At 37.1% G+C, this 16,921-nt stretch overlaps 1 protein-coding gene across 1 annotated transcript in view; it reads left to right on the top strand.

Moving 5' to 3' along the window:
• Positions 1–16,921, top strand: part of OSTM1 (osteoclastogenesis associated transmembrane protein 1) — a 43,278-nt gene that overhangs the window by 1,594 nt on the left and 24,763 nt on the right. The window contains exon 2 of the mRNA XM_055433186.2: positions 5,892–6,006. Coding sequence (XP_055289161.1) covers positions 5,892–6,006 — 115 coding nt within the window. The remainder of the gene's footprint in view (positions 1–5,891; positions 6,007–16,921) is intronic.

Here is a 16,921-nt window from a genome sequence, read left to right on the forward strand (position 1 = left end):
AGGAAAGGATTAGTGTCAAGGCTGGTGGGAGTCATGAGGTATGGGCTAGATATGCCTTTTAAAGGAAAAACATGAGGAATGACATTGGGATTATGGAGTAGAAAGTTCCTCTTGTACTGAGAAAAAAAAGTCTCATGAAAATTTGATTGGAATTATTTCATAAATCATGGTTGATTTGACAGAATTTAGGCATATATAGTGGCATCCCCTACTTTGTCAATATGATATTACTTGACATAAATATGCATTTTTATATAAATAGGGAATTTATTTGTATTAAATAAATTCTGTGCTCAGTCTTTCTGTAAAGAGTAAGTTTTCGAGGAACTTTAGGCTTACATGCAATATTTTTTGTGCACCCTTCTGTTGGGTATAGCCAGGGATATATATGTGTGTGTGTGTGTGTGTGTGTGTGTGTGTGTGTGTATATATATACCCCATTATTTTAAAGTAAAGCACCCAACACTTGTCCCTTGCTATCATACTATAGCAGGATATGTATGGCATCATATCCGATTTAAGCAGTAAGTGAATTTGTTGTTCTGTGATCAGAATGACTGTGAATCTTGATGTACTGCTTGGCTCTTGAGGCAGCAAATACTTTTCTCATTTGTGTAGTTTCTGTGGAATTAAGATGAAGTTAAAAAATTACTCCAAACTCTGGTGGTACAGTGTTATGGGCTTCTGTGGGCCAATTATGGGCAAATTTGTGTATGAATTTCCACATGAATTCCCCACTGCCCATGGCAATGTAGGGGTAGCATGAACTGTGTCCTCTGCTTTGTGTCTCAGATTCTACCAGTGACCTGCGCACCCAGATTGCCTCACTGTTGTGTGAAAGGATCAGAGGAAAGATATAACAAGAGGCAGAAAGACCCTTTCCCCAGCCTATTTCCTCTCCCAACTCATCCACCCCTTTCCTCAGTAGAGCTGGATGTTATAGCTCAAAAGCATGATTTCTAAAGTTCTGGGGGTACTTCTTGGATTTAGTAGGCTTTTTCAGATGGGTGTGGAAATTGAGCCATTATGTGTACTAATGAACGTATGGAAAAATATGTATAAATTTCTTAGGAGTGAACTTAAAATGTTCAGTTGTCCTTTATGTGTGTGTGTGTGGCAGGGAGTTGTTTCTGGAGAGTAATGTATTTTCTTTGACTCACATAGACTCAAGTCTTTCATTTAAATCAGTTTAATTAACAAGTACATGCTATTCTTAAATATTGAAAAGGTAAAAGGGTACTGAAGGAAAAGGAGGGGATAGTCCAGGCTTCAAACTTCAAATTATCAGTGTAGTTAGGGAAATAAAATTAATGTATATTGAGAAAAATTTAAAAAGGAAAAAAACATTCTCGTGAATGTTACAAATTGTACAATAGGATTTTAGAACAAAAGAGTGAAGATGCTGAATTAAAGGAGGGAAGAGAGCAAGAGGCGGGGGGCGGGGGTGCTTATCAGAGAAAACCTGCAAGCAGAATTTTATCAGGACATTCTTTCTCAACTCTTTAGTGTGAATCCATGTCCATGGATTGACTGAGAAAGGAGGAGAATGTAAAGAGAAAAAAAATCAATAGTAGAAATTAGCATGCTATTTCTGTGGCGCAGCAAGCTGATTCATTTAACTGTAATAGAGTTATCTGAAGAGAATTCTATTTTCTAGTCACTTCCTCTTGGAATTAATGGGTCAAGTACTCCATATAGTTTTATTATCTCAAGATAAAGAATACAGTGAATTGTGAAACCTGAATAATGAAATTAATGGATTCCTTCTTACTTGAATCATACTTTCTTCTTTTAGTTTAAACTGATAGGAATATAGTTTCATTGAGCTGTTCACCATCATCAGAGTGGTTGCCAAGATGCTTTTCCTCTCCTCTAATTCTGAATTGCTAATCTCTATCTTATTCTACTTGGTTCGTTTAAAATTTATATAACCAGATAGGTAGGCATATGTTTGCATGCTTATTCACTTCAGTTGTATCCAACTCTTTGTGACCCTATAGACTATGGTCTGTCAGGCTCCTCTGTCCATGGGATTCTCCAGGCTAGAATACTTCAGTGGGTTGTCATTTCCTCTTCGAGGGAATGTTCTCAACCCAGAGATCAAACCCATGTCTCCTGTGTCAACTGCATTGGTAGGCAGGTTCTTTACCACTAGTGCCACCTGGGAAGCCCAGATAGACATATAGATATGTATATATTTTTATGAAGGTGCTAGTAATTGAGGATATGTATCTGGAAGTGTTCAACATAATTTTAGTGTAGATTTACAAATTCTTAGGAATAAAAGGAGAAGATTGGAACACAACATGACATAATATGTCTGTCTTTCACTGGAGATCAGAATGCACTGTTCCTTTGTGGTTTAGTTGCTAAGTCATGTCCGACTGTTGCGACCCCATAGACTGTAGCCCGCCAGGTTCCTCTGTCCATGGGATTTCCCAGGCAAGAATACTGGAGTGGGTTGCCATTTCCTTCTCCAGCACTGGTTCTTATTCATTCAGAAAAATTCTTGAATACTTATGATGTGGGGGGTAGTTGTACTTACTAGGGACATAGCTGTGAATGAGAAGAGCTTATAGTCTGATAGAGGAAACAGACATTAAACATCATTATAATTATTTAGTTCAGGTGTGATCTAAGTGTTGCAAAGAAAAAAATCCCAGATGCCACCAAAGTATGTAACAAGAGTGCTGATCAGGACTCAGGCTGGGAATAGATAGAAGTGGTGAATTGTTAAAGACACCTAAAATTTGAGAGGGTGGGAGAATGGGGAGAATATATACATGTAAAGAAATAGCAGGTGTGAAGACTCCAAGAGTCTGGTATGTTTAAGGACTGGAAAGAACTCGAAGCACTGTGAGCCAGGAGGAGACTAGTGATTTGAGCCTGAGAAAGTGGGCAGGTGCCAGGTCATGAGCCCCATGCAGTGAAAGTGGCTGGTTTGCATCCAGAAGGATGATCTGTCTATTTCATAGAGTTTTTACAAGGATTTAATGAGCTACACATTTAGGGCATTTAGAACCACTAGGTATTTAAAAGTACATCATCATCATTGGGGTTATTCATGATTTCCCTTCCATTCTCATGGTTGCCACCAACTTCTCATCATATATGAACTATGGAAATAATCTAATTAGTCTCCTGCCTCACCATACATATTGTGACCTAGACCAATGCTCTCCAAACTCTGTTTTACAGGCCATCTTCCTGAAACATCTTAAAAACTTTCCTTGACTTTTCCCTTTACTATCTCTGCTTTCATAGCGGTACCTTCCATTGGCCTCCTGGATACTCCCTGAATACCACATAGTCATTCCTTCTTTCACCCCTTGATCATTTTATTTACTCCATTTAAAACCTTTTCCCCTTTCTTCCCTTTTCCCTGGGCTTCCCAGGTGCCACTAGTGGTAAAGAACCCGTCTGTCAATGCAGGAGACATAAGAGATGCGGCTTCGATTCCTGGGTTGGGAAGATCCCCGGGGAAAAGCATGGCAACCCACTCCAGTATTCTTGCCTGGAGAATCCCACGGACTGAGTAGCCTGGTGAGCTACAGTCCATGGGTCGTAGAGTCGGATACGGCAAGCAACTTAGCACACATGCATCATGTGGGATCTTAGTTCCCCAACCGGGATTGAATCTGGGTTTTAGCATGGAGTCCTAACCACTATATTGCTCCTTTCTTAGTATTGGGCTTAGTTCAGATCCTGCTTCCTCCATGAACTCTTCTCATTTCTCCCAACTACATTGATGTCTTCCTCAACTGAACAGGTCCACACGCTGACCACTCATACAGGTTATTCTGTATTGACTTAAAATAGCCAATCATCCACTTAGGTCCAGTTCCTTCTTGAGGCACAGGTTACACTTAGCCAGCTACACCCACCCAGAGCACTTTTGTGGCAACAGGTAGCTGGGTGAAATAGCAAATAGCAATTACTTACTGGGTGCCAGGCAGTGTGCTCAGTGATTCATCTATGCTATTTCATTTAATACTGTACCTGCAGGACTCAGTGATTATGAAACTGGACCTCATAGAGTTTACCTCAGCTTTCCGAGATTGCCAGCTAGTAATTCAGGTTTGTCTGACTCTTTAGGCCATACTCTATTTTAATCTGGTGGGTAAATTATCACAAAATATTGTTTCATTTTCTTTCCTGAAATTTTTCTTCTATAGCTGATATTGCTCTGAAAGCAATTCCAATAAAGGGGCTTTTAACATATTTTGTTCGGGTCACTAGTTTAAAGGCAAGCATTCACTTGGTTGCATCTTTTAATGAGTTAACAAAACTAAGCCACAGAATGGGTAATCATCCCAAAATGATCTTCAGAGATATTTTAAAGCAAGAGTTCTGCTGTTAAGCCTCACTTCCCTCTTTTCTAACCCCACATGGCGGATCAGTTCTTTTCTAGAGCTGATACACTCTCTCCTTTATTACTCATCACGCTAATTCCTTATCTGTATGTCTCTAAGGAGGTTCTCGAAGGCCCAGTGTTTATGGCATGCCCTATCACTCTTTGTACCCTCAATACACCAGGATTCTTTTTAAAAAAAAAAAATTATTTATTTGGTTATGTTGTGTCTTAGTTGCAGCATGTAAGATCTTTCATTGCAGTAAATGGACTCTCTAGTTGTATCTTGTAGGCTTCAGAGCATGCAGGCTTCAGTAGCAGCCCGCAGCCCACAGGTTCTTAGTTCCCAGATTAGGAATTGAACTGCATTGCAAGGCAGATTCTTAACCTCTGGACCACCAGGGAAAACTTATCCCCAAAACTCCAGGATACGTATAATGCCTGGTAAATAGTAGAAGTTAAATAACTTTGAAAGGATGAAGGGTCAGCGAGACTTAACTTTGTTTGTGGCAAAAAGGAAAGGAAAAAGATAAGGACCCAGTAATTCAGGAACTTGAATTTATCATTTACATAATGTAAATCCATTCTTGTGGATTTTAAGATTTTGAGCCAAAACTGCCCAGAAGATGAAACAATGTTTTGTCATCATTTACCCACCAGATTTTTTAAAATGCATAAATAATATATGTTCTTTGTAGAAAAATTCAGACAGTGTAAAAGAGGCAAAAAAGAAAATGAAAACCCTTCTATTTCCATTATTCAGAGACAGCTACTGCTACATTTTGGTGAACAGCTTTCCAGAATATTTTCCTGTTCATAAGAAGTATATTAATATTATATGTGTGCCTAAGTAGTTGCTGAGGGTTGGACACGACTGAGCAACTTCACTTTCACTTTTCATTTTCACACATTGGAGAAGGAAATGGCAACCCACTCCAGTGTTCTTGCCTGGAGAATCCCAGGGACGGGGGAGCCTGGTGGACTACTGTCTCTGGGGTTGCACAGAGTCGGACATGACTGAAGTGACTTAGCAGCAACAGCAGCAAGTAGTTGAAATGGTACCATAGAAGCAAATACTTATTTAAGAAGCAAAGATTTTCTTCCCTTGCAAGTGAACCTGGTACCAATAAATGTTAGCTGCTATTGTTTTATTACAGTTATTATTAATGATGTCATTATTTGATTATAACAAACAAAATATTAAATGCTTGTAATGCATATGTGCTCCATTGCTCAGTTGTGTCAGACTCTTTGTGACCCCATGGACTGTAGCCCGCCAGGCTCCTCTGTCCATGGAATTTTCCAGGCAAGAATACTGGAGTGGGTTGCCATTTCCTCTTCCAGGATATCTTCCCGACCCAGGGATCAAACCTGCGTCTCCTGCTTTGACAGGGAGATTCTTTACCACTGAGCCACCTGGGAAGCCCCCAAAAGCTTATAATAAATATGAATTATTTTTATAAGGTTTTTGGGGCCTCAGGTTGTTGTTGGGAAGTCTAAGAATACTCAGATTGTATGTTTTTCTTTTGTTTGGTTACAGAATTCTTCAGAGAGTCATAGTTGTGCCAGAAGCCTTTTAATGGCAGATAGAATGCAAATAGTTGTGATTCTGTCTGAGTTTTTTAATTCCACATGGCAGAAGGCAAATTGTGCAAGTAAGTAAACTCTTTCACTTTCATTTTTGAAGTTGTGTTTCAATAGCATAGATGTCAGATTTTACTTTAGTGAATTTTGAACTCTGAAAATTTTGAATACTCTTTATTACTAAGTTTAAATGAATTGCGATTAGCATCATGGTTTATTAGTGAGAACATCTTGGGCAAATAATGAAAGGCAGCAAAGTGTAGCAGTTAACAGTGAGCTTTGCAATCAGATCTGAATTTTTTTCTAAGCTCTGCGACTTATTCTAACTTAACCTACTACTGTCAGACCTTGGGCATATAATTTTGCCTCTTGGAGCTTCAGTTTCCTCACCTGTAAATTTGTGGTAATATTGGAACCTACTTTACCTAAGAGTTTTGAGGATTAAATGAAATAAATTGTGTAAAGCTCTTAGCTCAGTACCTGGTGTATAGTTACTGTTTAAGGAATGTTAACTGCTTAATAATTATTATGTTTATAATAATCTGTCACATGGTGGTAGGGGGAGGTGGTAACATCAGTTCCAGCAGGTTTGCGGGCTTATATGTATTTGTATAATGAAATGAGATTTATTTTCAGGCATTCTTTGGAAAAATTAAAATTATTATTTCAATTCATAAGTGTTTTGGAAACTATGTATTAGGAAATTCTTGTTTTCCATACCTTATAATTTAGTGAAGAAGAAAGTTAGAGTTACAATATAACCTAAGGCGACAATAAATGCTACAAAAACATCATAGAGTCCTTGGGGAAATTGAAAAAAAAATCAGATTGACAAGAATTTGAAGTGACTTCCAGGAGGAGGTACCTTTTGATACTACACCTTTATGACTGGACATGATTTCAGTAAGTAGAGACAAGAGGAAGGACACTGCAGATAGGCATCCTGAACAGAGGTGCAGAGAGATAAAACAGTAATAGACATTACAGGATGCTGGAAGCACAGTGGGAGATGAACTTGGAAAGGGAAAGTAGGACTTTGACCTATATAGTAGTTTATCACTTATGTCAACATTTTTCATACTGCTTAGAGCATCAGCATAGTATTATGAAATGGTTATATACTATAGTATCTTAAAATACACGTGGAATATTAAAGTCAGTGAGGACTATAGGTTAAAAAAACTTTTCAAATATCATTTAACCTAGTACTTTCTGAATGTTTTTAAACTGTAAAAATCCTTTTTTTTTTTTTTCCTGTGAAACCCCACTGGAAGGGAGAGACCAGTGAGGAAATTATTACAATGGTTTAGGCAAGAGGCAAAGAAAATGTGAAGTAGGGCATGGGCTGTAAAAATAGAAAGGACAGAATGAATTAAAAATCTATGTACCCGTAAGTCATTAAGGAGTTTAACTTTTCTAAGGACTTTGTCTTTTTGTTTAGTTCATATGAAGATGGAAAAAAGACTCCCTGCTAAGTTTCTTTTCCTTTGTAGTATACCGTGGATATTGGATATTAACTGTTAATTTTGTTTCTATTAATTCAGATTTTCTAGTAATTTGAATAGAGGCTAGGCTGACAGCTAACTTTTTTTTTTTAAGGTAAAATCTTTACTTTTTGGAGTAAAACTTTTTAGTATAAATATGATTGAACAGTTTGTTTAACATATACAGAAGAGCTGTTTTTCAGTATTATTAAGCCCTTCACAAAAATCCACTGATAGATGAAGTGAGTGAAGTGAAAGTCTCTCAGTTGTGTCCAACTGTTTGCAACCCCATGGACTATATAGTCCATGGAATTCTCTAGGCCAGAATACTGGAATGGGTAGGCTTTTACTTCTTCAGGGGATCTTCCCAACCCAAGGATCAAACCCAGGTCTCCTGCATTGCAGGCAGATTCTTTACCAGCTGAGCCACAAGGGAAGCTCAGTAACACTGGATTGGGTAGCCTATCCTTTCTCCAACAGATCTTCCTGACACCGGATCAAATTGAGGTCTCCTGCATTGCAGGTAGATTCCTTACCATCTGAACTAAAAAATATGTTAATTGTAAATAATTTAAAATCAGTTCATTAGAATAAATGGGGTATATGTTGGGGTTCACTTCTTTTAACTGATGTTGTTCAGTTGCTAAGTCATCTCTGACTGTTGGTGACCCCGTGAACTGCAGCATGCCAGACTTCCCTGTTCTTTACCATTTCCCGGAGTTTGGTCAACTCATGTTCATTGAGTCAGTGATGCCATTCAACCATCTCATCCTCTGTCACCCCTTTTCCTCTTGCCCTCAATCTTTCCCAGCATCAGGGTCTTTTCCAATGAGTTGACTGTTTGTGTCAGGTGGCCAAAGTATTGGAGCTTCAGCATCAGTCCTTCCAATGAATATTCAGAGTTGATTTCCTTTAAGATTGACTGGTTTGATCTCCTTGCTGTTCAAGGGACTCACAAGAGTGTTCTTCAGCACCACAGTTCAAAAATATCAATTTTTTGGCGCTCAGCCTTCTTTGTGGTCCAGCTCTCACATTTGTACATGACTACAAGAAAAACCATAGCTTTGACTATACGGACCTTTGTCGGCTAAGTGATATCTCTGCTTTTTAATATGCTGTCTAGGTTTGTCATAGCTTTCTTTCCAAGGAGCAAGTGTCTTTTAATCTCATGGCTGCGGCCACTGTCCGTAATGATTTTGGAGCCCAAGAAAATAAAATCTGTTACTGTTTCCACTTTTTCCCCATCTATTTGTTATGAAGTGATAGGATTGGATGCCATGATCTTAGTTTCTTAAATGTTGAGTTTTAAGCCAACTTTTTCACTCTTTTCTTTCACCTTCATCAAGAGACTCTAGTTCCTTTCACTTTCTGCAATTAAAGTGGTATCATCTGCATATCTGAGATTGTTCATATTTCTCCCAGAAATCTTGATTCTAGCTTGTGAGTCATCCCAGCATTTTGCATGAAGTACTCTGCATACAAGTTAAATAAGCAGGGTAACAATATACAGCCTTGATGTACCCCTTTCCCAATTTTGAAGCCATCCATTGTTCCATGTCCAGTTCTAACTGTTGCTTCTTGTCCTGCATACAGGCTTCTCAGGAGACAGGTAAGGTGGTCTAATATTCCCATTTCTTTAAGAACTTGACCTGATGTTGCTTAATTTATATATGTGTGAGGTGAAGCATCTTTTCTTTAAAAGGTATTTTGTAATGAATTTACCAATTCAAAGAAGCTTTCTTCTCTAGTTATTTTCTAAAAAAGGAAAAAACATTTTGCTGCATATTTCCTCAGTATGGCAGGTATAACACTCTTTAGAATAAATGCTTAGGGTGCCTTTGTTTGCCGTTGTTTTTCTATGAGCACCCTATCTTGAAAATATTCCTTGATTGAACTTCTGAAGAAAAAATGAAATGTTTACTCCCTAACTAAAACTAATTTGCCCAGAATGTATGGCCAAGCAGGGTGCAGAGAAGTATGACATCTTTTGGAGATTTATATAGCTAGGTGGGCAGGAAAGAAAGAAAGATGTCGTTCTCATTCTACTTACATTTGTATCCTTTGGATTATATACCATGTGCATTTAATACCTAGTCAAAAATACATAAAATTTAAAAAAACTTGACAGATTGTCCAAATCTGCTATGATTATTTGTGTATTAGATGTAATTAGAAAGATTGGCTATTTTCTTTTCCCAGATTATGCGTCCAAAAAAATTGTCTTCCATTCATTGTTTCACGTTTTAAAATTTATCATAATTTATATTCTGTATTTTATATGGAAATAAAATAGTTTTATAAATTTGTATTCCTCAGCAGTTTTCCCTTAAGCATTCATTCTAAAATAATTATCTTACCTAGAAATGAATAATCTCTACTAAATTACCTGGAAACACTTCTAATTATGTTCTCTGAAATGTGCTTAATAAAGATATTATGAACATTTTCTGAAAATTTTAAAGAATTGTTCAAAAAACTTTATAATTTTCACCAAAATTTAACAAGGCATTGTTACTTGAGCAACATAGTGTTTTCGTACAAAGTAGCGAGAAAAGAAATTTGAAGAAAGGGAAAAATGAGTTAAAGAAGGTGAGTAATAAGTCAGCAGTTAAATAATATTTCTCAATTTCATAACACTTGGCTCATTTGAACTTCACAATAAGCCTTGTGAGGTAGAATGAAGGTTCAGAAAGTGTAAAGGAATTACAAATCAAGAGTGTGGAACTAAAGTCAAAAGGCTTTAAGAAAAGACTATTCATGGGTTAAGGCCTAATTTTGTTTTTAAAGTGCTGTTTGATAAATTCGTTGCATAGTCTCCATTGTAAGAAATATAGATACATTTTAGCCCTACAAAGTTTAATGTTTATGCTATATACATGTTTGATATTATAGAAAACCTAGTCTTTTACTAAAAATATAAATATAAAATATTCTTTTTTTTTCTATCAGTGCTACGTAAAATTAAAAGTAGATAATGTGAAAAAAAAAAGTCTTTAGTAAAGCTGCACATTTTCTATTGTTAATCCTCAGTGATGATCAGGAATCAGGCATCAAGTTCTGAGACAATCACATCTTTAGCAACCAGATCTATTAAACCATCTCTGATTTCTTGAGATCCACATTCTTTTATTTTCTTTATAAATGATGCTATAGGCTTCTCTGTGTTTGTGTGTGTGTGTGTGCGTGTGCATACTAAATCACTCAGTCATATCTGACCCTTTGCGACCCCATGGACTGTAGCCCACCAGGCTCCTCTCTCTGTCCATGGGATTCTCCAGGCAAGAATACTGGATCAGGGTGCCATTCCCTCCAGGTGATCTTGTGGACTTAGGGATCAAACCCGCATTTCTTGTGTCTCCTGTATTGGCAGGCAGATTCTTTACCACTAGTGCCACCTAGGAAGCCCCAGGCTTCTGTTTACCTTGTACGTACAATCCATTTGTTACCTATTCGGTCATTGTTTGTTTTAAATCTTTGGCCTTTAGAATAGGTAAAAGAACGAATACAAAGAATATTTACTCTTTTAATAAAATGGAAGAAAGCAATCATGTCACACTATAGTTTTAAATAAATTTGTGTCTGATCAGAAGTTTGCCAGGATGTTGTCATTTTGTACTGTAGGAAACCAAAATGTGCTGTCCCAAAATATGCCTCTTTGGCATGAGGGTTATTTTAGGCTTGTTATTTTAAGAAACAGTAGACACGGGAGAAGCTCTGAAAACAGAGTAGAAATAACCATTTTGTTTAGAAATTTATACTTATAAAGGAAATCTCTGTTTATAAGAGTCTCCGTCTCTGCACCAGGAAGAAAACGATGACTTTAAATCACAAGAAAATCTTGTAAGTGGAGAAAGCAGGGGCATAAACCTGCATAACCTTGTACTTGTTTACGTTACTTTTCCTAGTCACTTAACCACTGACCTCCTTTACACCCATCTTTATTTGTTTTTACCTGAAGATTATATTCAAGCCTAAATTCTAAACTACCTCTTTGAGTTACTCAATTTCCTTTTGTATCTCCCATGTATATGTGAAAGTAGCTATACAAGTTAACAAACTTCTGTTTGTTTTTCTCCTACGAATCTGTCTTTTGTTACAGAGGTCCCAGCTGAGAACTTAGAAGGGTAGAGGGAAAATTACTTTTCCTTCCCTACAGTATATACATAAAAAGCGCAATATAAATATTCAAAAATCTAGATTATTTGCCTTTTTATTTAAACACAGAAGACTGGTCAGTTTTCTCAGAATTTGTATAAAATTGTTAAATACAAGCCATGATCCCTTTTATCTCAGTTAACTTGGTGTGGTGATCTAGTTATAAATTTACAAATGTAGAGCAGATAAGTGATGCCAGCAATAGAGACCTTTCAGTTCAGTTCAGTTCAGTCGCTCAGTAGTGTCCAACTCTTTGCGACCCCATGAATCACAGCACGCCAGGCCTCCCTGTCCATCACCAACTCCCGGAGTTCACTCAGACTCATGTCCATCGAGTCGGTGATGCCATCCAGCCATCTCATTCTCTGTCGTCCCCTTCTCCACCCACCCCCAATCCTTCCCAGCATCAGTCTTTTCCAGTGAGTCAACTCGTCGCATGAGGTGGCCAAAGTATTGCAGTTTCAGCTTTAGCATCAGTCCTTCCAATGAACACCCAAGATTGATCTCCTTTAGAATGGACTGGTTGGATCTCCTTGCAGTCCAAGGGACTCTCAAGAGTCTTCTCCAGCACCACAGTTCAAAAGCATCAATTCTTTGGTGATCAGCTTTCTTCACAGTCCAACTCTCACATCCATACATGACCACTGGAAAAACCATAGCCTTGACTAGACGGACTTTTGTTGGCAAAGTAATGTCTCTGCTTTTTAATATAGTATCTAGGTTGGTCATAACTTTCCTTCCAAGGAGTAAGCATCTTTTAATTTCCTGGCTGCAGTCAGCATCCGCAGTGATTTTGGAGCCCCCCAAAATAAAGTCTGACACTGTTTCCACTGTTTCCCCATCTATTTCCCATGAAGTGATGGGGCCAGATGCCATGATCTTTGTTTTCTGAATGTTGAGCTTCAAGCCAACCTTTTCACTCTTTCACTTTCATCAAGAGGCTTTTTAGTTCCTCTTCACTTTCTGCCATAAGGGTGGTGTCATCTATATATCTGAGGTTATTGATATTTCTCCCGGCAGTCTTGATTCCAGCTTGTGCTTCTTCCAGCCCAGCGTTCCTCATGATGTACGCTGCATATAAGTTAAATAAGCAGGGTGACAATATACAACCTTGACGTACTCCTTTTCCTATTTGGAACCAGTCTGTTGTTCCATGTACAGTTCTGACTGTTGCTTCCTGACCTGCATATAGGTTTCTCAAGAGGCAGGTCAGGTGGTCTGGTATTCCCATCTCTTTCAGAATTTTCCTCAGTTTGTTGTGATCCACACAGTCAAAGGCTTTGGCATAGTCAATGAAGCTGAAATAGATGGTTTTCTGGAACTCTCTTGCTTTCTCCATGATCCAGCGGATGTTGGCAATTTGATCTCTGGTGCCTCTGCCTTTTCTAAAACCTGCTTGAACATCTGGGAGTTCACGGTTTACATATTGCTGAAGCCTGGCTTGGAGAATTTTGAGCATGACTTTACTAGCGTGTGAGATGAATTCAATTGTGTGGTCATTTGAGCATTCTTTGGCATTGCCTTTCTTTGGGATTGGAATGAAGACTGACCTCTTCCAGTCCTGTGGCCATTGCTGAGTTTTCCAAATTTGCTGGCATATTGAATGCAGCACTTTCACAGCATCATCTTTCAAGATTTGAAATAGCTCAACTGGAATTCCATCACCTCTACTAGCTTTGTTCGTAGTGATGCTTTCTAAGGCCCACTTGACTTCACATTCCAAGATGTCTGGCTCTAGGTCAGTGATCATGTTATCGTGACAATCTTGGTCATGAAGATCTTTTTTGTACAGTTCTTCTGTGTATTCTTGCCACCTCTTCTTAACATCTTCTGCTTCTATAGAGACCTTTAGTAGTAACTAATCTGGAGTCTATTCCATCTGGCATCTAAAAGATAAAATGGGAAGGAAAAAAATTACAAAGGAAGAACAAAAATTACTGATGTGTTTTAAAAATTTGCTTTTAACTGAAACTTAAACCAATATGTGATCCATTTTGTAGGCATGTATCTTTTGATATAAAATGACTATTCCTTTTTCATCTTCTATGCTAAGAAAATGTAAAACTGTAATTATATAGTTTAAAAACCTTTTAAAGTTAATTTAAGGGGGTGTTAGGGTTTTTAAAAATAATTATTAAAAATATAAACATGTAAAAGTGTAAAAGCTAAAATATTGTTTAAAAGAATTTTTTTTTAATTAATACATTGCCAAAAATCACCATCACCTTTCCTTCTATTTGACCTAGTTGTGGGTTAGTTCCTAGTCTTTGCCATTATTCCTTGATGAAAGGAAGGCTAGAAACTCAGTAAAAGAGAGTACCATTCTAATACAGCATCGTTAATCTACTATTGTTGTTGTTGTTCTGTCATTAAGTCATGTCTGTCTCTTTGCGACCCCATGAACTGCAGCACGCTTCGCTTCCCTGTCCTTCACTGTCTCCCAGAGTTTGCCCAAACTCATGTCCATTGAGTCAGTGATGCTATCTAACCATCTCTATACTCCAGTATAAAATAAAAAAATTTTGAAAAGAGTACCATCTATTACCACTACCATCTATTTCATATTTAGAATTTCTGTGTCTTTGAATGATATTGGTCTTTGTTAGAAATGAGTTTTGGAAAATTAAAATTCAAAAGAAATGTTAATTCAACTCTTCCAATTCACATTACAAATAACATGAAAATTAATATTTGTGGAGAGTGACTGCTAAGAGGTAAAGAAAATATATCACGGATTTCTCTTCACAATTTTTAAGCTGTGTGTTGTTGACATAAGGATAGCCTGGTTATTGAGATCCTTCTTAGTTATCTTATGCATGTGACAGTTGGATGGACAGTAGAGTGACCAGATTTGATGAGACCATGACTTGCTGTATGGTAGTGTTTTGGTACTTTGTTTTTTACTTTTTTCTTCTTCAACTTTTTTGAGATGTAATTGACATGTAACATTGTTTACATTTAAGTTGTACAATGTGTTGATTTGATATAATTACATACTACAGAATGATTACCACCATAGTGTTGGATAACAAACACCTCCATCATGTCACATGATTACCATTGTGTGTGTGTGTGTGATGAGAACACTTAAAATTTATTGTCTTAGCAACTTTCAAGTATACAATACAGTATTGCTAACTAAAATCACCATTCTGTACATTAGATCCCCAGAACTTGTCTCATCGTACAACTGGAGGTTTGCACCCTTTGACCAACCACCCCCTTTACCCCCACCCACCGCCCTTTGATAATCAGCATTCCACTCTGTTTCTATGCTTTCAGCTCATGCAAGAATACTGGAGTGGGATGCCATTTCCTTCTCCAGGGGATCTTCTCAACCCAGGGATCAAACCCCGGTCTCTGCACTGCAGGGATCTCCCACATTGCAGACAGATTCTTTATTACTGAGGCACCAGGGAAGCCCGTTTCGGCTCTGAGCTACCAGGGAAGTCCACAGTCGACTATATTTGCAGGAATTTATTTCTGGACTTGCCATTCTGTTCAGTTGGTCTCCTTTCCCCTGATAGGAGAAAATCTTCTCTAGTTGATGAAACGCCTGGAGAAGAGATTTATGACAGTTGAGTTTCTTTTGGTAGCTCTGTCTTCAGGCTGATAAGGGGGAGTTCATAGAAAGCTTATCACTGCATTGGCTATTTTCCAAGTGCCTTCAGTTCAAAATAATCCTTCTGGCAGATAAGCCTATTTTAGAAAGGCATATTCTGCCACTCTTCACTTTTTGTCTTGATTCTTTAAAAATCAATAATAAAACTTATTAGCTACCCAGGGTTCCATCCCTGATCCAGGAAGATGCCACATTCCTCAGAGCAACGAAGCCTGAGCACTGCAACTCCTGAAGCCTACGTGCCCTAGACGCTGTGCTCCAAACTGAAGACTGAGCAGAGCCAAAAATAAATAAATAAATGAATCTTTAAAAAAAAAACAGTGAACAAGAAGGTCAATTAATTGGAACCCATCTTTCCCGTATTTTATCCAAATGGTAGCATACTAAGCATTAGACTCACATTTATATCTTATAACTTTAGATATTCTATTTTCATACTTATTAAGCTTAATTATGTTGTTTAGGTAAAAAGTTGCCATACTTTAATGCTATATTTTCTGAAGCTTACCCTATTTTTCAGAAATTGGTGACTGTCTCTGTTTTTCTCTATAAAACTAGTTTTGAAAAACAGCAGAGATCCTTATATAAACTCCGAATAGATGTCACATACATTTATCTAAAGATGCATACATAATTCCTGTTATGATATTTAGTAGGTTTGTATGTAAGGTCTTAACTTGAACCCTTAGCACCTTTAAGAATGCCTCTTGAGCTGATGCCTGAGCCCTCACTGAGCTAGAAACTGTGCTAATCTGTCCTTGATGAGGCTGCATTGATTATCTGAGATGAGGAAAATTCATAATGACCACTTCACTTATAGTGCTTATAGGAAGCTTTATTATTACTAATATTTCTTAACTTACTAATTTCTAAACTATATAGCTTCTCACTGCTTGTAACCTTATGTTCCCAATTCTTACAAAAGGATAAAAGAGGAATTTCACTGGAGTTCCTTTGTTTTAGATCAGAAAGTCAGAGTTCTTTAATAATGAAGACATTTTTAATCTCATTATGTAACTGAACTCCTTTTTGCTTTATAATATCACTAATGATCACTGAAAGATTTTTGATAGTGCTGCATTAATGCAGTACTTAATAAGATGACGGATCTATATTAGCTTTTAGTTTAATTTTCAAATTATTTCAAATGAAAAGGAATGGCTGTTAGTATAATAAGAGGAGTTAAGTTCTTTGTTGTTCAGAGAAGCTTCTTTTTTTTAATTATTTTTTTCTTTTGTTTTTATTTTTCATTATTCCATAAATTACCTTTTTATAAGGAAATTACTTCAGTTACATATTTTATATAGAATAAATTGTCATTGCTCTCTCATATTCATGCTTTAGACTACTTTTATATGGCAATACAGGGGTATACACCCACCCCCTATATCATACATGTCCATTGCCATGACATGGCTCATTATATACATATGTACAATTGTGGTAGGTGAAATTTTATTCCCTCAACCTCCCTACAAAATGTCAACTACAAAAACTGTAGACCACTTCAATCTCATTAGCCTTTATACTAATATTATACTCGCTTGTAACTGTTTGTTTTTATTTATGTATACTCTACCTCATGTGTAAAAAGATTCAGGGCTACTTTGTGATGATGTTAAACCAAAATTAAGAGAGGCTTATGTTGTTATTTTTTAAAAGAATTTAGTGATAAACTTTTTTAAAGCCAATAGAAAGAGTAACATTTTTAAATAGTAAAGAAAA

Source organism: Moschus berezovskii, chromosome 10, assembly GCF_049115385.1.
Source record: "Moschus berezovskii isolate FMDL1 chromosome 10, NW_MosBer_1.0, whole genome shotgun sequence".
Classification (NCBI taxonomy): domain Eukaryota; kingdom Metazoa; phylum Chordata; class Mammalia; order Artiodactyla; family Moschidae; genus Moschus; species Moschus berezovskii.